Genomic DNA, 24,359 nt, shown 5'->3' on the forward strand with positions numbered 1-24,359 from the left:
ACTTCCTTCCTTATCCAACTGTGCAAAATTGAAAAGACAGTTGAAAAAAAGATTGATTTTGGAGATTTTCCCTGAACCCAGTTTTTTAATGAAAAATTCTCTGGAAAAGAGGTTTATTGCTCAAAGCCTCCTCAGAGCAAGAACCCTTTTGCATGCCACAACTGCTGGCATGTATTGCCTTTTTCACTTCCAAAATTAATCTTACTGTATTTGTTTTCTTGGCAGAAAGATTCTCAGTACATGTATTTAAGAACCCCGGTTACACCTTCAGAACATCAGATACAACTACCAGATTTCTTTGACCTAAACTGTACGTTTTTATTTTGGATCCGGTTATGCCAGGCACAGGGAGAAGCCAAAATGTAGCCCTTCACCTACATCTCAGTTCAAGGGTGAAGCTCTGGAGGCTTGTGGGAGAGGGAAGAGCAGCTGGTCACCACCTCATCTTGGCATGCCTAGGGAAAGCAGAAATCAACCTGCAGAGCCCTAAGATGCCCAGATGAGCACATGAAGAAGCATGATGTGTCCGCTTACTTTCATTATAATATCATCTCTTGTTCCCTTCCACACTCTGCTGCTTTCCAGATTTTTGCCCTCAAGGTACCTACTTGGCTGCTAATGTTGTTATAATTACGGCTATTTGGAAGAAGAGGAGGGAGAAGTGTGGGGTTTTCCACTGAAAATAATGACATCTGTAGGGAGGGGGGGGGAAACTGAAAAATGGATTTGTGGAGGTCTTCAATGAAAACCAGACAGAAAAAAAGTCAATTAACTGACATCTTAATTTTCCTGGAAAAAATCCCAGACCCTAAATATTTTTGGTATTAGCCTGTCCTCAGTGCATACATTACATTAGAGATTATCAGTGCTCCCAACTAGTCAAGACAGATTTAATTAGCAGCTTGCCATCCCCACTGGGAATGAAAATGTGATTATTTCCAGGATTTTTACTGATACAACTTGATTTCTGCTACTGCAATGTGACAAAAAGGCCATTAGCACACCTTTAATTTCTAACTCCAGAACATGAGAAGTTGCCTTTTTTAGAAAGGTATTGCTTTTAAAAGCCCACTTGAGCTAAATACTACAGAATGTGTTGTAGTTTTTCAGAGTACCAGGCAGAAAAGTCTTATGTGAAGAGGAACAAGATATGTAATTTCAACAGCTGCATGATTTGATAATTTTATTTCCATGAAACAATGTATTGGGATTTGTCATTCAGTACCCATTAGATTTTAAATGGCTTCACACACACTGGATTTTTTTTTTTTTTCCTTTGAAAATGAAACATAGGGAAGAATCAAGGCATTTAAGGGAACTTGCCTGAAAGGGGATGTCAATGGTGGTCTTCTGGTGATAGGTGACGTGGTGGCTTTTTTGATTAAATCGTTCTCTTTCCTGGTGACTTGATGAAGCATCCATCTGCTGTCTGGAAATATCCTTAGTTCCTCATTGATCATGTAAGGAAGCAATGTAAAAATTCATTCCATGCCATTTGCTTGTTAAAGTAGCAGCCAAGCGCTACCTACTCTCGTTACATGGAGTCCATCTTCTTTTGCCTGTTGTATGTGTGTTAAATGTAGAAGTACTCAGTGCTGGGCTCTGAAACCTGCTCGTACTGCAAAATATCCAAAAGGTTTTGTGAATGGTTAATACCATCCTAGGTGAGAGACACTTTGTTGGGAATGACATGTTATATCATGTTTGCCTTTCTTCTGTGGCAGACCGTACCTGCAATGCTGTGGTATCTGCTCGTTTGCACTAGCTGGGCAAGAACTTTAGGAGCCAAAAGCATCTTGGCATAAGCAGGGTGACCTCATTGTGTCCCAGTGGGACTCAGGACTGTGAAGGAACAAAAAAAATTGAATGACATCCCCACTGTATAGCTGCCTGAGATGTTTGAATATCCAAGTCCTCTCTGGTTTTGGTTTTTGTTTGGGTTTTTTTTTCCAAATTATGTTGTTATATGAATACCAACATTTGATGTGAAGCTTGGAAACACATTTCTTGTTAGAAGAGTTTTGTTCCAACGTCTTTGTGGACACCACACCCCCCCAAATAGGGGACTATTTGCATTAAATGAAATAAACACACAAATATCTATAATTATCTATCTAGCACAAAGAACCAGTTTGCTAATTGTCCTTCTTCCTGGATTTTGTGAACAAATAACATGAATTTTAGCTCTGATACTACCTACAAGGAAAATGTGTCACCAAAATTGATGATTCACGGTACTGCTGCTTGCTACAAATGTGGACCTTTTGGATCAAGTTTTCTTTTCATGTACATTTGGATATCATCAGCACTGTGGGTTTGGAAGTGAATGATGGGGTTACTGTGTAGCAGCTGCAGAGCAATTCTCCTAGGCAAATTCAAAACCCTGCTGGAAATATTTCACTCTTAATGTTTCTCTTGTAAGCAAAATACTGTGTGCACTTGCGTGTGTGCTACTAGTGATGTGTTACAGCATTTCCAGAATCTTTTGAAACTTCAGGAAGGAAGTATGTGTTACACCAGCAACAGTATATTTCCTTTCTTCAATTTTATTTTGTTTTCCTAGCTCAAGTGAGTTACTATCAAACACATCTTTGAACCACAGACACCTACTTAGCTGTAGGTACTACTATCTAATTCTTCCCTCTGTCATACTTACCAACTCTCTTGGGTGCACCTAGTGCTAGTTTATACCTATGAGCACTGCTGAATGTCAGCTGTTCTTTTTAGAGGTCTAAAAAGATTTTACATAGGGGCTTTAAGTTACTAGACCCTACTGTTTGCTCCGTATCTGCAATCAGGACTAGATGAAAGTCGAGAGAGAGAGAGGCTACTAGTGCGCTGTATGGTACCCCTAACCTCTTTTGCTTCTTCACACTGTCATTTGTGTTGGATTGATTACAGGCTTGTAATGATGTACAGTATTGGCTCCAGGGGTGGTGGTGGTGTATGTGTTACAAAATAGAGGGAAATTAATCATAAGTAAGTTGTATTTCTCAATGTCAAAATAATTTTTATTGAAATACTTTTGCAGATTCATCCTCGGAGAAGGGAGCCCATCGCTGACAGCCTATAACCTGGAGAAGCTTAGACCAAACGCTGCAAGCTAGTCTTGCAACTTCATTATTCTGTTTCATTCTGGTTTTTTTCTCCCCTAGCTCCTTATCTCTTCAGTGCATGTTATTTATGCCTGGTGAAATAGCCGCAAGGACAATAGAAAAGCAGATCATACAGGCTAGTGATCCTCAGGATCCAGTTAAACTCTGCTGGGAAGCATTATTGCCCTTTGTTCTGAAGATGCTGTTTGTGCTGCCTATGAGAATCTGTTAAAAAGCCTTATGAGAAAAGATGCAGCTATTGCTGGGGATTCAGAGACAGTCACATCTGGTTTGAATTCAAGAGCTTATAAGCCCGGTAGTGTTGTGATATTTTTTTTGTTTGAGAATTATAGGGTTTTTTATTTGATTCCAGGGAATGATTTGTTGATATACCATCTTGAACTCTGTACTCTTTTTCTTGGTTGTTTGTTAAAAAGGAAATCTGCTTTGCTGTTGTAACAAATTTGTGTTAATTGTAAGCAGGGTACCGCTGATGCCAGGCCAGGTAGAAGGTGCCTACTCCCCTTTTTGAGTCAAGGCCAGCTCTCCTTTTGTTTTGGCTCCAGAATTATATGAAAAATGTAATCACAGTTTTTTCTGTGTGTACTTACTTGTATCAGAAGAATTTTAGTAGAAATATTTAATGGGTTTAACTTCTAAGTGAAAATGGCTTTATATTTCCAAGTGATTCTTGTAATGAATCTGAACATCATTGTGTTAACCTCTAATCTGAGAATAAATCCTTGCTTTTAAAATGAAATTGTATTTAGACCGTGAATTTTTTTCAGAAAATTGTGGTGAATTGGTGTTCAGCAAACATTACTTGATAATCTACTTGCAGGATTGTCTCTTCCCTTCAGGCTTTTAAGAGGGCAGCTGTTGGGAGACAGGTACGTGAACCTGCTGGGATCCCACCTGAAAGAAGGAATTGAGATTTTCGCACCATAAGGCCCCATGAGATGTCCTGTGTGCTTTCCTTATAGCTCAGAGGCAGTTAATATGAGTTTAAGTTCCCACACAAACAGCTTTTTGAGCTGTACAAAGACAGTCTCGTCAGTTACGAGACCGCCTGCCTGTGTCATTTCTGCTTTTAGAACAGGTATTTCCATTCCCATCAATATACAAAGGCCTGTGCATTAAAATAATAACCTTGCAGGATTAAACATGTTCAGCATTTGATTTTGGACACAATGGGGAACGGTCCATGGGAAAGGACTTTTCTGCTGTTATATTTTACAATGATGCTACTTTTGCCTACACAGATCAAAGAAACGACACTCCTAATACAGACTGAGGAAGAACATGAGCAAAGCACTGAGCAAACCGGCCTCTGCAGAGAAATTGCTTTTTCATGAACTATTGAAAATTAGAGTTTGACTGCAACTTTAGCTACAGAATAAACTCCCGAGTCTCTGTTAGAGAGATAGGAGTTTTTATCTCTGCATGAATTTGGAGCTGGCTTACAGACACTGTAGCAGCAGATAGTTTAACCAGCAAACAATATAACCGCGCAACTCCTGATTAGTGATTTGGCTAATAAGGGTGAGATCATGGAAAATGCTAATATGGTGCCTTCGGAAAATCCAATTATAATGTAACCTAATTCAATGCGAGCTCTCAGCAGGTGACCAGTGCTGTGGGCAGAGCACCCTGCACTCAAAGATGTTGTGAATCCTCAAAACAGACAAGCTTCTGTGTCATTGGTGTGGGAGGCAACAAACCCCCGTTTCATTCATTTCCAGTGTTTTCCCCAACTTACCACAAAGGTTTGTGCCTTCCATTTGTGGCGCTTAACTCATTATCTGACAGCTTGTGCAAGCATTATCTGGCCCAAGCGGATGATTCAACACCACCCATTCACAGTAGGAAAATAGAGTTTGCAGGGCTATCTTTTTTTTCTCTGTGTAGTCATGGGTTTTTAATGTTTGGCTGGCTTGGGCACAAGACTGTAAACCTTGACTCACACAGATCCTAATCACATTAAGTGTAGGGTATTCCTTGTATTATATGATGGAGAATTTTTATCTTTCAAAATGCATATAAAATGCCTGTACAGTTGGTTTTCCTCTTGATTTTTCTTGTAATGATGTATGTTTCCCAAATGCAGGTGCTGTCATCTATTTGAATTAGCATTGTCAGACTCAAACACCCCCAAAGGATACGCTTTCTGCAGTGACCCAGACAAGTTTGAGGAGGTGAGTTATTTTAGTTAAAATCAATCATGGTACTCATAACAGGCGTTTTTTCTTCCTTAAGGTTTGCCAAACCTGGGTATCAGCACTCCCAGTTCTTCCTCTGGCCTTTTAAAGAACGTTCTGGCATTTCACAGTCTTTGTTACATATTTTATTTTCCATCTGATTCTTTCTATTTAGCGTTCTCTGATATTTTTGAGTATCAGTAGTGAGTGGACCAATTTCACAGTAAGGGCTAATGTGTTTGTGAAAGGCCTTTTCTTTTTTCCTTCCTTTTCTTGTAGGAACTGCTCAGGGTTTGGGAATATTGGAATTATTATGCACATTGCAAGAGGAGCAATTCATATACAGAGAGTAACTTTCTTTTCATACCAGACCAGACACTTATGTGAATACCCAAACCTGTAACAGCAGTAGTGAACTACACTTGTGGTTTCTGCCCCACAATTTCCTCTCTCACAGTGGCTTGGGGAAACAAGACAAGCATAAAGTGATTTTCTGTCAAAACTTCTCAGCAGTTTAAGGGGATGTTTTCACTCATCCAGCAGAAAGACCAGTGTGACCTGGCCATGTTTGTCCTGCATCGGTGCTGGCCAGTCTGCCCACCAGGCGAGATGTATCAGGAGTGCTTGACTTGTATGCCTGTGTGACCTACTCAACTGCCATATTAAAAATACTTACAAGGTGATGAAATTTTAGGTATACGATAAGGAACTGACCCATAATGAAGCTGATCACTCAGTGTGTTAAAATGATGGGGGAGATCCAGGCGTTGGTCATGATCAGCCCTTGGAAAGCCTTGTTACTTCTGGTGGGAGTGTGCGTGTTGACATGTGTTTGTACAGATTCTGAATGATGAGTTATGACAGCTAATAGACACATGAAATTTTATTAAATAACAGATGTGGGGGAACATTTTTTGTATGTTTTGGCATGAGTTTGTGTAGACTTTTCTTCTAAACTGAACTTTTTCCATTTGGTTGCAGTGCTATATACTAAACATGTTGTGGAAAAATTTTCATTTCTGTGAATGAGAGCAAGTGTTTATATGTCAAGTTAAATTATCTGCTTACAATATTATTTTACATTATTTTCAACATGATATGCTGGATTCACTAAATGATGTTTTGATTACCATAACAGTAATTATCCAACATTAGAATAGGAGCACATTTGAACTCATGGAGTCATTAACACAAAAAAGGTACTTAAAGGCTTGGGGTCTTTTGGGAATTTTTGTCGTATGCTTTATTTTTTATCTCTCTCTCTCTTTTTTCCCCACTTTCTTATGGAGCTAGCAGATGTGACACCAGCATTTTGCTGACTTGAAGTTTTTTGTTTTGATTCACCACTATTTTACTTCTCAGGTATTTTAAGCTCTGTGCCTTGTAAAAAATGTATGTTGTTTTAAGATTGTCTTTTTCTTCTGAAGGCCTGAAGTGACAGTCATGCCAATGCTTATTCCATTCAATTTCTATAGCTATTTCTTTCTACTCTTATACATAGATAATATGTGGCATGATATGAAGATTTCATTGGTGATAAGCAAGATGTCACTAAATAGCATCCTTCCTTAGTCTCAGGCTGTCATTTGTTTTAGGAAGGAAAAACTGTTACTTTGAAATTGCTGGTAAAAGCTAGGACCTGTTTTAATTTCCTCAGAAACTCTGGATATAAGAGGAATTGGATTCATGATAATGCTGTAGGCAAAGCACATGGGGTGCCCCGAATACACACCTATGCTGTCGTAGGCTGGGAAGGCTAGATATCACAGTTGAGGATGACTTGATAGATTACAAGCAAAATCCTAGATGACATTACTTTCCTCCTTTAATCCATTCGCTAGTTTTTTATCTTTTACTGCATCAATATTAGATTTCCTGTCCAAATAATAAACATTCATCTCTCATTCATCTCCCACATAACATTTCACTCTCTCAGGCTCTCCCAGTTTCTTATCTTTCCTCTTGCCTTCCGGAGCACAGCTTTTGCATCCTATATAAGATGATGTTGCTGTTGCAGAGTCTTCAGCTTCTGCCTGTCAGAAATGCTCCTGTCTTCCTTCAAATCTCTCCTGTAACCCCACTTCCCAATTTCCCTGTATGATTGATTTCTAAACCTTCTTTGCTTGCAATGGCCTTTCAAATTCCAGCATACCATTCTTGTTTGTCTTTTAATAATATGTAGGAGAAGGTCAGGGCTTTAGTTTCTAGATCCACTGGCAAGGAATGCCATTCTACAGTCCTGTAAGAGGGATTAATGTGTTACCCACTGCAATGCAAAGCGTTATATATAGTCATGTGAATTATAGCAAGAACACATCATCAACGAAAATATTTTCTTCTGAGCTGAAATGAATTATATAAATAGTAGAACTAGATATGCACGGTGAATGCTGTGGATTAAAGAATGCACTGCACCCTTTGGCTTTGGTTCCCCACACCCAAAGACTTGCACTTCATTAGCTCCATGCCATATTCCCAACCTTCTACCAGTCATTGCTCTGTCAGCATTTCACTTTCCATGACAACATGTTTTGGGGGAATTAGGATTATGAGATGCCCCAAATTTCCAGTCTTCATCCCTCTCTCCCTTTCTGTAGTCTAGAATAGAATGAGAAAAAGCTGGTGGTGTATGACAATACCTTGTGGTCAAGCAAGCTCAGCTGCTCCAGCTCCCCCTGTTCTTCCCCCTATAATAGACTGGGAATGCAGCCTTACCCTAATGAGCTGGGAATTCTGCCTTGCCCATACCATCCTGTGCTGAGCTTACAGAGTATTTCTAATCATCAGGCTGAAGTTCTCTCTTGTTTAAAAAAAAAAAAAAATCCTCATGTTTTAAAAATGGTTTCTGTATTTTAACTTTGTTGTGAGAATGACAGAAGAATTTCTCTGATTTTTGCAGATGCAAGTTTAAAGGTCTGCAAGACACCACAGGGTGGAATGTATTTTTTTGATTAATAAAACACTTTCCCACCAGGAGCCAGGATGCCGGCTAATGCTGTGTTTTCACTTACGGCAGCAACGGCCTCGCTTCCACCTGCCCTATAAATGGGGAACACCCAGGTGCTTCCTGTTCAAGGGTTGCTTATGCGAGAGCAAAGGGTCCATGCTGGCCACCGACCGTGAAATGGGCTGGTGATGGTGAGAGCAGGGCTGAGGGCAACGATGGCCGGCAGGTAGGGTACGAGATGGGGCACGGTTCCTGATACAATCTGTTGATCAGTGTAGGAGTCAAGATCTTGCAAGACTGAGACCGTAGACTGCAACTCTGTTAGGCTAGTGGGAGGTATCAGACCAAGGTGGGGTCTGGGGCTCTTCCCATAGCCAAGGGAAAGGATTTGGAGAAGGGAAATCTTGTGGAGCGAAAGCAGGATGTGTGCCGCTAATGTTTGTATTGCATGACTTAAGAGAGAAGTTACAGCTTTGATGAATGGTAAAGCTCCTTTGTTGGCATTTTCATCATCAGGTTGGTTTCTTTCATTTAATTGTTTGATTTAGTTGAGAAGAGAGAGGGAGATGTTTTAATTTTCTTGGAGGAAGTTTTAATTTTGTGCCTTCCAGTGTTCAGGCATCCTGTATCTCAGCTCTTAGTCATGTAAATCCCAAGTTAATCCATTTAAGGTAATGGCATTACCCTGCAGAGCTGGCACATGCATAGGTCCTTTGTAAGGTTTTCACAAAACCAGCTATCTCTTTGACTAAATACACCAGTCACTAAACTGTTACTTAAGGCTAGGCATAAAGCACCAGCCAGATTATTTCCCTATGCTAAAAGTTGGGTAAGAGCTGCATTTTTCTGAAGTTTGAAATAAGAGCTGGTCTTTTTGTAATTCCTATTCTTTTACCCTCTTTCTCTGCAATGCCAAATTTGCAGCCTGTCCTTTCTAGTCATGACCCAGCATGGAATCTGTAGAAGTAAAGGGTTGGAAGAAACAATCCTAGTCGTGCTGAATGGAAGGACTCGCAATGATACCAGGAAAACACGGTCATCAACACCAAAGAGCAGGTTATTTCAAATAAAATTCTTTCAACATAAATGACCTGTTCAGACATCAAAACAGCTTTGGAGGGGCAATCAGTCTCCCCACATTTTCAGCTTTCTTTTGGGAAGGAACATTATGGCCATACAGGAGAAAAGCCGATCACTTATGAACTGGTGTAACAATGCTCTCTTACACTGGCAGTGGCAAGGCAGGGATTACTTTATTCCCTGTTATAATTCCCCTGTGGCCAGGAGTTAGTGAAGGTGGGGATACTAAACAGGGGACTTGGAGCCTCCAGTGATGTACTTGCTCTAGAAGGGAACGGAACTTGCTAAAATCGGGTTTGAGGCATGAATATTGCATTACAGCTAAAAGCAGGCTTGAGTCTGGCTCAGTAATGCCAGCAAAATTAGTTGCTCACAGGGATTGTTCCTAATCCTTAATAGTGACAATTAAAATTCAAAGCGTGTGTGATGTTGTTATCTCACTGTTCATGACTTCTGAAGAGACATCTGACTTCCCTGAGGATTTGGGTGTGGTTGGGTCAGAGCGCTGTAGCTGCTTTTCTGTTTCTGTCTGATAAATTAATAACTCGGGACTGTGAAACACAGCTAGGAAAAAGCTGCAAAACCAGAAAACCTCACCACCAAATCAAACCCAATGCGGTACAGGGTGACCTCTGTGAACCACAATTCTGCATTACAAGATACCTGTTGGGCAACTGAAAAAAAAATCCCCAGAAAAAAAAAAGGCAATTAATCTGAATGTGCTGTTAATTTAATAGTATTCCCAGGGGGAGCCTTAGACAGTGCTACTATTCACAAGCTTACCGTAACTTCCTACTGTTCCACAGATGCTTGTGACAGGCTCCACTTTTCATGCTCATTCCTCTGAAGTCCTTTACTTTGGAGTCAGCAAACCATCTATTTGTATTTTATGAGTCAAACAAAGTTTATGGAAAGTAAAATTCCCATTGGAAGTGAACTTAGAAAGGTGGTGCTGTACTGCCAGGAAACTTTTCCAAATAATTGAATTCTTTTAATAGAAGTTTTCACTTTGATGAATGCAAACATTCAAGCTGTAGCATGTTGTGAGGCTCTCTGTATCTGAAAGCACAGATAAGAGACGTGGGAAAGGCAAAGAAAAAAACTTCTGAGTAGTACCAGGGAGGGGGAGGATATTAATAAGGAAGGAATATCCCTTATGAGTTTCTTGTTTGTTCTGATTAATTCAGCCTATTTCGCCCAATTTTGTTCAGTTTCTGTATGTAAACATCACTGCTGTTTACGAGCAGTATTTCATTTTGTTTTAGAACAGCTTAATCTTACGAAAGCTGTGAGCCTTTCTTCATCTGAGAAGAAAATGATATAGACATTGCACCTTGATTTATGTATGCTAGTAGGGCGTAACGCTGACATAATGTTTCATGACTACTAACCAGATGCCACTCATCTTGGTCCATCATTCTCAAAAATACTACATTTCAGCTGCAGACATCTAAATCTCCGTTAAATTCTTCAGGCTACTTTAAACTTCTACAGATTAGTCCCTGAAATTCTGCAGGCTTTCTGCCTCTGAAGTCCCCAGAAACCTGGTGGGACTCTGCAGAGCCAGGCTGATTCTGGCTTTGCTAAACTGCATGGGTTTTCCTAGAAAAATAGGAAAAATACATGTAGATAACTCAGATTCTTCCAGGTGGTCTAAGGACCGTACGTGCAGGTGGTGACGTTCACGCACACATGAACACATCCCAGTTTGTGCTCATGTGCGTACTTGCATATTTATATTATACACATAGAAAATAAGTGTTCAGTTGTGAAGATTTGAGCGTAAGACCTCTTTATATAAATATACATGCTCTTTCCTCTAGGAAAGAAATCTAGCAGGATTGCTAAAACTTTTAACCTGGCCACATAACAAGAGTCAGTATGCTGTGTCCCCAGGGGAGAGCGTTGTGGTAAGAAAAAATGAAGATTTCTTTTTAACCTGGAGTTCAAGCTTCACCAGGCTTTAATTTTGAAGTCTTCCCAGGCTGAGAAGCTTTGCTTGTGTTAACGATGCGTTGTATTCAGGGCTGGCAGAGTCCACTCCCTGCCACCATGCTTGCTTTCTCAGCGCCGGCTTTCTGTTTATACACTGGTGAGGGAAAAGTGCATTTCCATTGATTTTTATTTACTCTTTTATAAGAGTACTTTGAGTTTACTAGAACAGTTTAATTGGGCTCCAAAGTGGTCTGTACCGCTCACAAAAGCATACTGTTGTTCCACTTCTATTTTTCCTTTCGGGATGAGGGGCCTCCAGAGCTAAACCACCATCTCCTCTCTTCCCGCAGGCTGCGGAAAGGCTCGTGGTGCACCTCCGTGAGTGTTGCTGGAGTAGCAATGGGCAGCAGATGCCTTTCATCTCCTCGGCCTCCTTCACCCAGCGGCGTGTGGTATTTCAGCAGGAGGGAGAAGGTCAGTGCCTCTCTGGCAGAGCTGTGCTCGCAGCCGAGAAGAAGGCTGGATTTGTCTGAAAATACACAATTTTAGACAAGCCTGAAAAACCACTTTGGGCAATTTAAACACCTTTCCTTTGTAGTGAGAAAGTACAGTATAAAAACTGGCTTCCACAAAGGCTTCCCCGGCCATTCCCTCACTTCACAGCATTGGTTTCTGTTGCACAAGGCACAAGCTCTTCATTACAGGGAGTGGATTGTTTTTAGGAGTTCCCAAACACAGGTATGACCCTGCCTCATCCTTGCATGGAGGGGAAGGGACACAGGCAGAACAGGTCCATGCTCTTTGCCTGGTTTCCTGTGGAGCAGTGTTTATGAAGCTGTGCTGGCTGCATGCAGGCATGTCCCTGAGAGTGCATGCACGCGTCTGCCAGGCCTTCCCAGTGACTTTGTAACATCTATTAAATGTCACGTTTGCCAGCTTCAGTCAAATTTGATAGAAAGCCAACAGGTCTCAAAGGTTTTAGCTTCCTAGAGGTGGGCAGGTAGAAGATAGGGGAACCTCTTCGCTCAAGGAAATCGCAGCATGTGCTCCAGCCTTATTAGACATCAGCGAATCCACACGGAACCTCAGCCAGGTGAGACTTGTCCCTAGCAGACCCAACTTCATCGACTCAGGGCCATGCTGCCTGTTCGATCTCCATGCCTGGTCCTGCAGAGCTGGTGAGATTTTTCTGAGGGGGAGAGGCAGGTTGTAGTAAATAAATGTGGAGTGTGTATGTTACGTACTGTGGACACACAGATAATTATGGCATTAGTGTGATGTTTTTCTTGATATTGCAGTCTGCATGATCTGAATCTTGCAGAGTTAGGCACGTGATCGGTTTCTGCCTGAGTGGTTATACTACAGACCATACACATGTTTTTCTGATATATGTATTGTTTCCATAAGAGTATTATGTTTCATACTCTTCATTTTGTAGAGGAACAGTTGTCTTTCAGAAGGCTGTCTGATAAAGCCATAAAAGGCAGATAGGTGGGTAATAGTGATCAATCTTTATTTCCATTATGGTCATATAACACAAGACAGGGTTACATGAGGTTACACTCATGTAACATGATAGGTTGGTTTTCCAGTGTTTCCAGTTGACTAGTGTTCCAGTGAAAGAAAGCTCCATCTTTATTCAGGACTCTGAAGATGTATTACAAGGAGTGCACACCAAAATAGTGTAACCTCATGTATAAAATTAAGCCTAGTGCATTCCTCTATTTAGGGAACTGAGGCTTTTATATTTTTGGTAGTCATTCATTGATGAAATTGTATGCCAGCAGAACAGTAAAATAAGAACATAAAATGTCAGTAACATATGTGCACATTTGTGTATGTATATATAAAAAAATCAGGACATGTTCAGAAGGTGGAGTCCAACCTGTATGTTTTCATCAGTGGGAACTTTGTCCGAATAAGGGTATCAAAATACAGTCACTGCTGTACAGCCTTATCTCTGCTTTGGGGATCATAAAATTCTTCAAACAGCTGCATATGTGACTTTCTGCTGGGAAGGAGCTTTATTGACTCTAGAAGGAATGAGCATGTAAAATGTAGAATATTTGTAATCCAGATCCAGGCCAATTCAGAGGAAATCTGTCATGTTATCAATAAAGCAGGAGAAGGTTATAAATTAGCACATGATAAATGAGTTGATGGGCTGGCAGCTAATCTAGACAATATATTGAAATGTCCTTATTGATGCCAGGCTGAAGTTAGCACAGCTGAAGTGCTTTGGTGCTGGTCTTCCCTTGATTCAGCAATGGGATTTATGTGGACATGGTCGTCATCATCATCTTGATGGTTTCACAGAGAAACCACGCTATCTTCTCTGGAAAAGTGGGATGTAATAAGCAGCACCTGAGGATGCTGCCTTGTCTGTGTAGTGCCAGACCTTTACTGAATTGGCATTGCGTTGCTGTGGCTAAGCTGTAGCTGGTGCTAATGCTGTCTCCCTCTTTAGTTCTCCATCATCCCACTTCTTTCTTAACAGGAGTAAAATATCTTTTGAAAACAAATGTGCTGTATCTTGTCCCATTTTCAAAGATTATGATGGTGATGGGGAAAATGAATGCCTTCTAAGCTGTACGTTTCCTATGTGGTTTTTGCTTGGTTTTAAAATGCTGTTTCCTTTCCCTTTCTCCTTGCTGAGCCAACACTTGCCAATCTTAGAAAGCAACCGTTCACCCTTGAAAGACCTGTTCTCTCAGCACTGCTGGGGATATTGCCAGGTAGTGTATGTTCTTATTTTTTGGAACTTGTCCTTGGGATAACTGGTACCATCAATTGTTAGTTGTACATGAAAGCATTACATGACTTTGCCCTCTCTGCCTGCGTTAGCTGGTTAGCACTGCGCAAATACTCTATATACAGTGTGATAGAGCGCTTTCCTCTCCCAGGGGGTACGTGTTTGCCACACGGACCTCCTTTTCCAAGTTTGGATTCTGACTATTCTCGGAAACATTAGCAAAAGAGGAAGAAAAAAAAGAAGAGCTACCCGTGGACCCCAGGAGAAAGTAGATTCCAGTAAGAAACTTGGGGCCTGTGAAATTTTTGCCTGCACGTTTCTTGGATTCAGTGTAAGAGTTTTTTAAGCAGTGATCTTAGTAACATTCCTCAGAGCCTTCCGGCACAGCAGGTCATGGTGTTTACAGACAATAAATGCCAGTTCTGTGTGGAGGGGTGGGAGAAGAAACTGGGGTTGGAAAGTATTTCATTGGCTTGTACGGAAAACCTTAAAGCTGGTGCTGAGAAAAATAATTATCTTTAAGCAAACAATTTCATTTGGGATAGTAATACCCCAAAAGTGTTTCCAGCCACTTAGTTCAGGGGTGCTCTTTCCACACTGACTCTTTGATTTAGTTGACTCCCTGTGTTCCTCCAGCTGGTGTTGTAAAAACGAGAGGAAAGATTAAATAAATGTATCCCGTCAATTCCTCCTTGGCTCTTATGGCTTCAGTAGTAAGCTCATCTGCACAGATTTCTTAATGTCTTGAGGCAAGCTCTCCCATGGGCTTTCCTGAGGACCACACACAGACATTCAGTTCTCTTCGTACATTTTTCTGTTAATTGCCCATCTTCTAACAAGCAGTCCTTGAGCTTATCAAGAGTCACAAATAACTTCTTTTGAATAGCTCTGATGTGCTTAGCTACAAGGAAATTGTAAATAGAAAGCGTCTCTGTTGTGCCTTTTGCTCCTCACAACATATGAATACTATGAAAAAACAGACAAACTCGTCGGGCTTATTGACTACACACACACATCTGAGGCTATGTGCAAGCCGTTCACATAGCTGTATGAATCCTGCTACCCTGTCCAATTTGTGGAGGCTCCTACCAGAGACAACACAGCGAGTCCTTCTGAAGGCAAACACGTTATGTACGTTCCCACATGCTGTGTTCTTTAGTCAGAGACAAATTTCTCCTGTTATATAAGATGTTGGGTTTTAAGCTTTGCATAATTGTGTTCTATATCATTTCGATCTTGTGTTTTTAAATTTTGCTTTCCTGGCCAATGCAATTTATTGCAATTAACTTTTAATCTTCTGCATTGGTCTTTATCATCTATTCACTTGGGATGGGAAGCAATTACAGATCTTTGAAATAGATGTCCTACTTAGACTCGGCAAAATATCTTTAACAGGATCCGGTGTTTAATAAGAGAGGATTAAAAACTATGGTAACAATCTAAAGTGCAAACTTGGGAACTTTGTTGTTCCTAAGCTGTACTGTCTCTTGTCAATGCAGCCAGGTGCGGTAGCTGGAGAAGGTGCTTAGGGATCAGGGCTTCTGTCACTGGTTTGCCATGTGACCAGAAACAAGTCTCACTTGGCTCTGTTTGTTGTCTAAAGACAGTCACCTACTGCCATCTGAGAGGCCACTGGGTATCCAAAACATCTGCAGATACGGTACTGGGCAATGGGAGGCTTACGCCCTTCAGTATGGGCAGCTGTAGCCAAATAGGACACCCAGAGATGTCTCAGAGGGTGTTAGGTACCTCTCTTCAGGAAACTGAAATAGCCTTTAGTCTCCCTGTGTCTTGTTTTCTCCATCAGTAAAGACCGTGATAGTGGTTGCACAGGGATGTTGTAAGGCTTGACATCAGAAAATGCACTTAAGACAACTCCACAGGTTATTTTCAGAGCACAGAAGGTCAGAGACTCTCTCTGACACAAATCTGGTTACGATTTCTGGTTCACCTCTCACCTCTGCGAGAGGTGAACAGCCAGGCAGGGCGAGCTTTGGGTTAGTTGTCCTTTGAATGCACAGTCAGGGTGGACTGAAGCAAGACCAACTCCATGGCAAAGTGCTGATGCTGGACGGCTGGTCCTGTCAATTCTCGTTGGAGGGATTTGTAACTCTGGGTTTGACCCTGAGGGCCAAAATCCATCCCCTGAAGTAAGTTATGGCTGAAATTCCCATGTGTCGTTGGGGCACCTGAATTTGGCCCCGAGAGGGCTGGCTGGCTGCTTCCACGTTTTGGGGAAAGTCCACCAGATGGAGCTCTTGTTTGAGGGATAAAGCTCCAGCAGGCTGCTGCAGAAGCTGAGAAAATAGGACATAGACCTCGTTTTTATTGGATTGTTTCACGTAACGGGGTTGAATTGAGCAAGCCTGGCTTCCCAAGCACTTGCTTTTAACAGGAAACGTTTGATGCTAAAGATGCAGAAAAAGGAAATGTATTTTTGCAGCTAGAAGTGCTTGAAGCTTTCACTGATGTTTTTGTTTTCTTGTCGCTGACTTGTTTTGCAGAACTGTTATAGCACTCATTCCCTCAAATCTTTCTGTCCCTTAGTATGCTTCCCGTATTTAATTATAATAATTACACCCCTTAGCTATTAAACCCATATAAAATCAAAGCACCGGAAAACTTGCTTAATGGTTCAGAGGAAAAAAAAAAAGTACGATTGGGGTGTGAGAAGGAAAAGTATTCAACCTTAAACTTAGTTACCTAAAAGACAGCTAATAAAACTTTGGAATGTGGCAAAGAAAGCAGAGTTAAGTGTGTCTTAGTCTGTGAAGTTTTCTGAAAGACGTAATCCGTGAATTCAGAGGTCCAGCTACACGCCATTGCCACCAGGACTGTGCTAGTTTGGTATGCACATCACCTCTCAGATTTGTGCTTCAAAAGCTTTTAAAAACACATTTTTAGAAGCACATTTGTTATTCACGTAATCAAACAACTACACTAATACATCAGAGAGCAATGTAAACACTCCGGCTATGAGGACATTATGCTTTTCTTCAACATGGGTGGTACGAGCACCAGTGAGATTTGGCCCCTGCTCCTTGCAGCGTGAGGTAGTAATAAGCCACATTCTTCATGGAAAGCAAAATGAAGGGATATTACTAATTTCACCTTCTAATGAGACGGGCAAGTCATTGCAGCCCACCTCTGTTCTCTGTAATACAACGTAGCCATCTTGATGGCACCAGGGATGTCCCGGGGGTAACGTAAAGCTGAATTTGACTCACTTGCTATCAGATTTATTTTAAGCTCCACCAACCAACCAAAAAATGTGTTCATACCAAACAGCCTCTAGTTTCAGATGACATGAAGCAGGCCTACTGCCTCGTACCATGGGATTTCTGGGTTTGTGAGACTAAAAACAGTCAGATGATCTTTTATTCTAAATCATGTAGGATGAGCTTCCCTTCAATAATGCCTTTAGAAGAACTGTTTTGTAGCTCGCCATCCCACTCTGTTGTTGCCTGGAGCTCTCCTCCACTCTGTATAAGCGAATGCCAGCACACAAAACATCACTGCTAATTGCTGGGTGCTGTTGGATATGCTTGGATAAGAAAAAAGGAGCATACGTGAGTTAACGTAGCTGGATGTATACTTTAAGCATTGTGTGGCGGCTAGTTGTAGTTTTACAGTAGCCAGACATTACACCATGCTTAATTTAACCTCTTTTTGTACTGTTACAGCCCATAGTGCAGACCTTGAAAATGGATAAAGTTGGAACCTGGGGCTCCCCGGAGGATATAGGTTAAGAGTGCGTTTCCTCATTGGTCCTTACCGGTAATTACAGAGAATCAAATCTTAGCTCTGAGATATTTCAGATTTCTCCCAGCAATGGTGTCATCTAGTCAATGACTGACAATTTCCCTTTTGCTCTTTCTTTCTCAGTGTTTTCTGTCTATTAAGTAAATTGCATATTCCGATTTCCTAGCAATCGTGGGTGTCTGCTGATTAAATACACTTGGTGACATGGGTCAACGCTTATTCTATCAAGAGAGCGCCATGCCTACTGCACACAGCAGCGTTATGTGCCGTAGTTATACAAAAATGCTAAGAATTCTGAGCATCTTCATGTTACACTCAGCTTGGGATCTTCTGGGAAAGTCCAAAGGGAAAAATGTTATCATGAGGGTGATTTGGGTGTTTCCGCTGAGTGGAGTTTGTAATTTTTTTTCTTCTTGTCATTGGTTAACCAGAAAGGAAGAAGTGTCAGTCTTGAAATGGGAGCTGAGGATATCGAAGGCTGGTCTTCACCTTGAGGGAGGAAGGAGAAGAGGAGGAGGAGGAGGTTGATGCTGTGGATTTTTCAGTAGCATGGAAGGAATTCGGATACTACAGACCCCCCCTTGTCTGTCCCGTGTGAAGGCAAATCCTTCTCAGTCAGCTGTCATCAGATAAACCCGAAATCAGTTCTTCAAATCGGTTCTAGTTTTCTGCCATGTAAGTTGCAATCTTTTGTATTTCACAGATAAATACTTATGAAGTCCTCAAATTGGCCCTAAAAATTGCAATTACTGCTTTTGCTCTGAGGTTTTATGAGGAGCAGAATGTCCTGTTTGTCCAGGTGTGTGCAGAAGCTGTACGTATAGCTGAAGTTTAAGGCACGTGAAGCATTAAATGCAAAAAAAAAAAAAATTAAGTTAGCGTTTAGTCTTAAGTACCAGTTTTGAACAGCTGGTTCTTGTTGCCAAGGAAAGAATTTGTTGCTCCATTGTGTGAGTGTGTAATACTGTGGTCGAAAATAGTGACTTGAATAAGCACTTTGCGGTGACATGTCTAAAACAATTATTCTTTGAAGACAGGAATATAACAAGATCTTAGGTCTGGGCTGTGTCTGTGGGAACACGTAGTCGCATAAGAATTAAAGGATGCATGTTCTAGATCAAAGTGGCCTATACTTCATAATGCGTCTAATTATCATACCATTCTCCTTTATTAAATTCATTTGTTTTAATTAGAGGAATAGATATTTTGTATCAGAGTTTAAGGGGTCTAGCAGGCATGTGAGATTAAATAATGGTTTGTTAACAATTTTATCTGGAAAGTAGATTGGATTATTTAAATTCTGCGAAATAGCATCATTTTCCTTTTCTCAGTAGAATAAAGTTATGATTAAGAAATAATGCTTGGAGCATGAGAGCTCTGCTTGTCATTATTTTTCACGTGCAGATTTGGGATTTTACAGTGAAATCATTCATCTTTAACCTGCTTTTATAATATTACATCAAATTTGGCAAAATAAAACAAGTGCTACAGTTGTGTCTAACAGCAGGTGCTTTCCAGTGATGATATGGGAAATGCCAATGCTGGCTACTCGATTCAATAGGACCATATTTTAGATTTGTGTCTTATTTTTGTGCTGTTGGAGCAAAAAGTCTTGTTAATCAGTTCATAAAACAGTAGGATTAAAAAGAATGCACTGGAGGTGTAAAACAGTCAACACCAAGAGATTTTAAAGATTAGCTTAATAAATAAAACATAATTGGATAAAATAGGCAAGTAATGAGTTAAGGGCAGCCCAAACGTGTCATTTCTTGGGGTCAGCGGCAATGCGTCAGTTTACACCGCAGCTGGGTAAAGCCTAGAGGGCACGTAACAGGCTGTCGTGAAATTGTATTAACCACGCTCTGCTGTTGAGGTGTCTTGTTTTAGCCTTCTCCCACCAGCACTTTTAAGTGATGCAGGAGAAATATCGAGTTAAATTGCAAGCTGCACGCCAACTGCTGCATGTGCTTTTGATTTTTCTTAAGATAGGGTAAAGAAAATGTCTCTTATTAAAACAAGAAACGGTAATCGAGGTGAGAAGGGAGCCGGCAGAGCGCTTCCAGGATGCTCACACCGCCCTGCCACTGGTCGCACTAGCTCCGGGTTTTCGGTGGAAGTGTGCTGGGCGCGCTGCTCCTTGCCTGCCTGCCAGCCCGGGAAGATGTTCTCACAGGCTTGTGCTTTGCCCAGCCCTGAAAGGCCGTCACCTCTCACGCAGGTCACTGCTTCAAGCAGCACCCGCTTGCTGCCTAACGGGCAGGAGAAAAACTTGACCTCTTACTCGGATGAAACCTGTGGCTCAGCCTCAGGCGAGCAAAACGCAGTGAGCAACATCAGCGTTTTTACTGAAAGCAGGAGCATCATCTGTATGCTTACAGCAAATGATTTCGTTTTTATCGCTTACCTGCACGCTGCTGCTGCTGCTGCTCGGACTCCACCTGGGCATTCATGTGTTGCTCCGCTGGGGAAGGCAGCAGCAGCTACCGAGCCAGACGCTTCCTAGATGCCTCTCGAGGCCCCTGCTGCCCAGCCCATTCCTCTTCTGAGAGACTGAGCGCTGTGTGATGCTGCATAACTAAAACCCATCACGGCCTATGAGGCATAATTGATTGATAAGTCCGGTTTAGCATCTCGGTTTCTGAGGTTAATAAATAATGATACCCTTTCCCTAGCAACAAATGTTAATCGATGGATTACTGATAACGGATCTTCAGATCTGCATCACAATGAGAACCACATAATTGCACAAAAAAGAATTATATACACACGCAATTAAACACACACATGCAAGCACACACAGTGTCATCTGTCCTCCATACCAAACGCACAGCAGCACTGGGTGCTAAAATTTGTAATGAATTATTTATATGATGAATTATCCTTCTTTCTCTTCTCCTAGAATATCCAATTGCCCATTTCCATTTTTGTTTCAGAAAGATTTATTATTCAGATTTATTCACTGGATAGCTTATTAAACATTTCCTCCTCTTTTTCTCCATAATACATAACATGCATCTTGCTTTCTGGTAGCACCTATCCATCCACTCTAACAGGGTCTCCCAGCATGGTGAAACCGTGAAGAGCGCAGTTGTTACCCAGACAGTTTACAGTCGCCTTTGTGAACCAATTACAGATGTTCCAAATTTTGGATATTTATTTGCTCACTTAAGTCAAAACAGTTTCAGCCCCTGAGTAAATGATCCACAGCTACAGACGAAGATTGCGACTGCATGCGAATGAATGATTTGGTTCTCATCAGTATTTAGCGTGCAGCTCTGGAAATTCATTCTTGAGCCCATTTTGGCTGGTAAAACTCAGTTCCCCAGAAGCCTTTGAGAGGGTGGAAGGAGAAGGTGAGTGCCCAGAGCCAAGTCATTTAGAGGTTTCCTCATCTTCTCCCCCTTTAGTTTCTCAGTTTTGCCGCATCAGCATAAGGAACAGCATTTTATAGTCAAAGACTTCTCGCCCTGGGTGTTGTACGCTGCCGTGCCTGGGACCTGGTCCTGTAAAGATTGTACAAACGTGAACCATCTCTGGATTCAGGCGCTAGCATTTCAATACCAATTTCCTAGGTGCTGGGATAGTACCTGGGACAGTTAAATGCATTTAAAAGGAATCACCTACCCATTAGCATTTTCCCTATTTTGGGCTCTCATTGTTTGGTTTCCATTTAAGTGGCTCCCAGGCGTTCACATAATTTTCAGCATTTAAATCCCAAACCCGCCTTCCGTATCTGTGTTTAATATTTTTGTACCTTGTAAATTTTGAGAACAGCAAATCTTATTCCGAAAGTGTTTTAACTATTCCTCTGGCTGGGAGTCGCTCTGTGCTACGCTTTAAATCACGACAGAGATTTACAGTTGCGATAGAGGTGGAACTGCAAGCATCCAAAAAAAGAGTTATTTACACGCAGAGGAGTCGGTATTCACATACCTCAGTAAATAATATCCCAGGGATGTCATCTTGCTTCGCCTGAAATCACAAACAGTAATACCCTCTAAGAACAATAGCACTAAAACTGTCCTCGGGTTAAAAATAATCGGTTTGCCTCTGTGTGAAGCGCACAGTCTCAAGAGCTCTTTGGCTGGGTAGCAATATTTTACCTCTAATGACCTCAAACCGGAGCCAGCCATTTTTGCAGGCTCTTCAGAACACTGTTGTGCCACAAATCGTACCCAAAGGTAGCTGCCTGCTTTCACCTGAGCACATCCCTCTCTGCTGGCTCCTGCACGCTCCAAAGGCTTGGGGAAAAACTAGTCAGAACGCACTGGGTTTTCTTTACTAATTTTGGCTTTCTTATTTAGTCAGATTCTCCCATTTTTCGATGATTGAATCTCTGCGTCTTCTGCAGCAGAAGAGGAGCACGTGTAGTTTGCTGAGATTTTTTTTTTTCTTTTTTTTTATTGAGGTGTTGCATTTGGAGGCAAACGATCCTCTAGGAAGGAAGAAGTCGGGATGCTGTGTGCGAATACCAGGTATTTTTAGGTTTTCCTTAAACCTGCATAAATTAATTCTAAACTTCTGTGTCTTTCCTCCCTTTCCCAAACTCTTACCCTTGAACCTCTCTGAAAGCGATAAATATAGTTGTGAAATATGTAAAAATAGGGACGTGACAACAGAAGGATAACTGGATGGGGGCTCCCATGGGGCTCTTTTTCTTAATCCTGGGTTTCTTTCGGTGAACTTGTATTTTTGAGCAGACCCTTGGGCAGAGTGCTGGCTGGCTTGCTGTGAGCGACCCGGCTACTCTGAGAGCTGACAGAGTGGGAGGTAAGTGGCGGTAACTAACGGCAATTAGCAGAGGTCTGGACAGCTACATGTCCCTGAAGACATGAGCTCTTTTGGGGGTTGTGTCTTCATGGAGTGAAGCTGATCGTCGCCCTACAGAGTATGACAGTTTGCATCCCCCCGCTGAGGCTTCGCTGTCAGTTTTGCTCAGTGGTCTTGCAAAAAAGGAGGTTATTTTATTTTTGCTCCCCGAATCTGTTGAAGTAGTAGGGAAGGAATGATTACCTTCGGGGAAATTCCCCATCAGCTGCTATTGGTAATAACTTGTTTAATGCTTATGTAGCACTTGACTTTTTATGACTGATGTGCCCAAAAAAGAAACAAAAAGAGAGAGGGGGTTGTTTTTAAACGGCAAAGGAGACTTTCTGCCTTTTCGTTGCAGCTCAGAGGTAATAGTAAGAAAAATCTCCCTCGCTCCCCGAACCCAAAAGCTGCCCCCGATCAAAACCTAACGAGGGGGTACACGAGAGGTGGCACGCGCAGCTTCGAGACCCATTTGCTAAATTGCGGGAGGGTTTAATAAATCCCGTTTCTCCCCCATCCTTGACCATCTCTCCAGCCCTCTCTCCCGCGTCCATCCCCGTTGGGATGTTCCGCAGCCTTCCCGAAACCCCAAACCCTTCGAGCAGCGGCTGCGTGAAAAAGAGAAGGGGGGAGCCCTGCCCACCCCCCTCCCCTTCTCCCACCGCCTACCCTATCCCCCCCCTACCCCGAGTCCCGACTTCCAAGCAGGATAACACTTCCAAGATGGATGTTGAGTAGCTTCTCGCAGCCCACCACCGCAGCGCAGGCGAGGGCGGCACAAAGCCGGGCGGCGCTGCCCCCCGCGGCTCTGCCTGGGGGGGAGCGGGGTGGGGGGGCACTCCGTGTGTGTGTGTCCCCCTCCTCCGGGGGCCGCGAGTTCGGGGCTCCCCCGGCGGGCCCGCCCCGCCGTGGCGGGGCGGGGCGGGGGCGGCCGCGCCCGCGGGGCACCCCCTGCCCGCCCCGGCGGCGGCGGCAGCAGCAGCGAGACGCGCCGGGCGCCGCCGCTCCGCGCCGCTCCGCGCCCCTCCGCACCCCCACCACCCCCCCAACCCACCCACACACCTCCTGCAAACTTTTGCCGGGGTTCAGCCGCCCCGCCGTACCTCTCGGTAGGCGAAGTCGGGGCCGTGCCCTCGCCCCGGTGGGTGTCCCTGGCGGCGGGGGGGGGGGGCTCCCGGTTCCTTTTCTTTGGGTTTTATTGGGTTTTTTCCTCTCTTTTTTTTTTTTTTTTTTTTTCCGCGGGGAGGAGTGGGGAAGGGAAGGGGCTATAAAGCGCGAAGGGACGTGCGTGACACAGTCCCCGTTGCAGCCCGTCCCCGCCGGAGCCGGGGGAGTTAGGTAAACACCCGCCCCCCTAAAAAAAAAAAGCCCCCCCCCTCCGCCCCCGCGGGCGGGACACGACGGGACGGGACCGGACGCCGCAAGGTAAGCCACCGGCACCGGGGCGGGGGAGCGGGGCCGCCCGCGCAAGCTTCCCCCCCCTCCGCCCCCGTCCGATTGCCGTCGGGGCGGGCGAGGGACGCGGTGCCCAACCCCCCAGGCGGTTGCGGGACCCCTGGGGTAAAGCGGAGCGGGGGGGACGCGCCGCACCGAGCGGCCACCCCGGCGCCGTCCCTCCGCTGGCGGCTGCAGCGCCGAGCCCCTCGTCCCGGCACCGCTCCGCCGCGGCTTTTGCGGGATGCTGCCGGTAGGCAGCCCTCTCGGATCCTCCCCTCCCCTCCTTCCTCTTCCTCGTCTTTCCCCTTCCCCTTCGAGCTTTGGGGTTTTTTTCTTTTTTT

The 24,359-nt window shown here is 43.1% G+C and overlaps 2 protein-coding genes across 9 annotated transcripts in view; both read left to right on the top strand.

Annotated features, from left to right (window-relative positions):
- The window catches only part of TNIP3 (TNFAIP3 interacting protein 3), a 51,363-nt gene extending 47,508 nt beyond the window's left edge, over positions 1-3,855 (top strand). For 2 of the 3 annotated variants that reach the window (XM_069799528.1, XM_069799363.1), the window contains one exon: positions 3,032-3,855. In XM_069799528.1, coding sequence (XP_069655629.1) covers positions 3,032-3,063 — 32 coding nt within the window. In that variant the 3' untranslated portion in view covers positions 3,064-3,855. The remainder of the gene's footprint in view (positions 1-3,031) is intronic. The other variant, XM_069799439.1, reaches the window with a different exon arrangement.
- Positions 3,856-18,230: 14,375 nt separating this feature from the next.
- NDNF (neuron derived neurotrophic factor) overlaps positions 18,231-24,359 on the top strand; it is a 29,193-nt gene continuing 23,064 nt past the window's right edge. Inside the window, exons 1-2 of one of the 6 annotated variants that reach the window (XM_069799783.1) lie at positions 18,231-18,444; positions 22,178-22,244. In XM_069799783.1, the coding sequence (XP_069655884.1) occupies positions 22,225-22,244 (20 nt within the window). In that variant the 5' untranslated portion in view covers positions 18,231-18,444; positions 22,178-22,224. Of the gene's footprint in view, positions 18,445-21,855; positions 22,026-22,177; positions 22,245-22,432; positions 22,540-23,752; positions 24,007-24,147; positions 24,269-24,359 lie in introns of those variants that run through there. The other 5 variants (XM_069799618.1, XM_069799631.1, XM_069799948.1 and 2 more) reach the window with 5 other exon arrangements.

This window comes from Haliaeetus albicilla, chromosome 1 (assembly GCF_947461875.1).
Source record: "Haliaeetus albicilla chromosome 1, bHalAlb1.1, whole genome shotgun sequence".
Taxonomy (NCBI): domain Eukaryota; kingdom Metazoa; phylum Chordata; class Aves; order Accipitriformes; family Accipitridae; genus Haliaeetus; species Haliaeetus albicilla.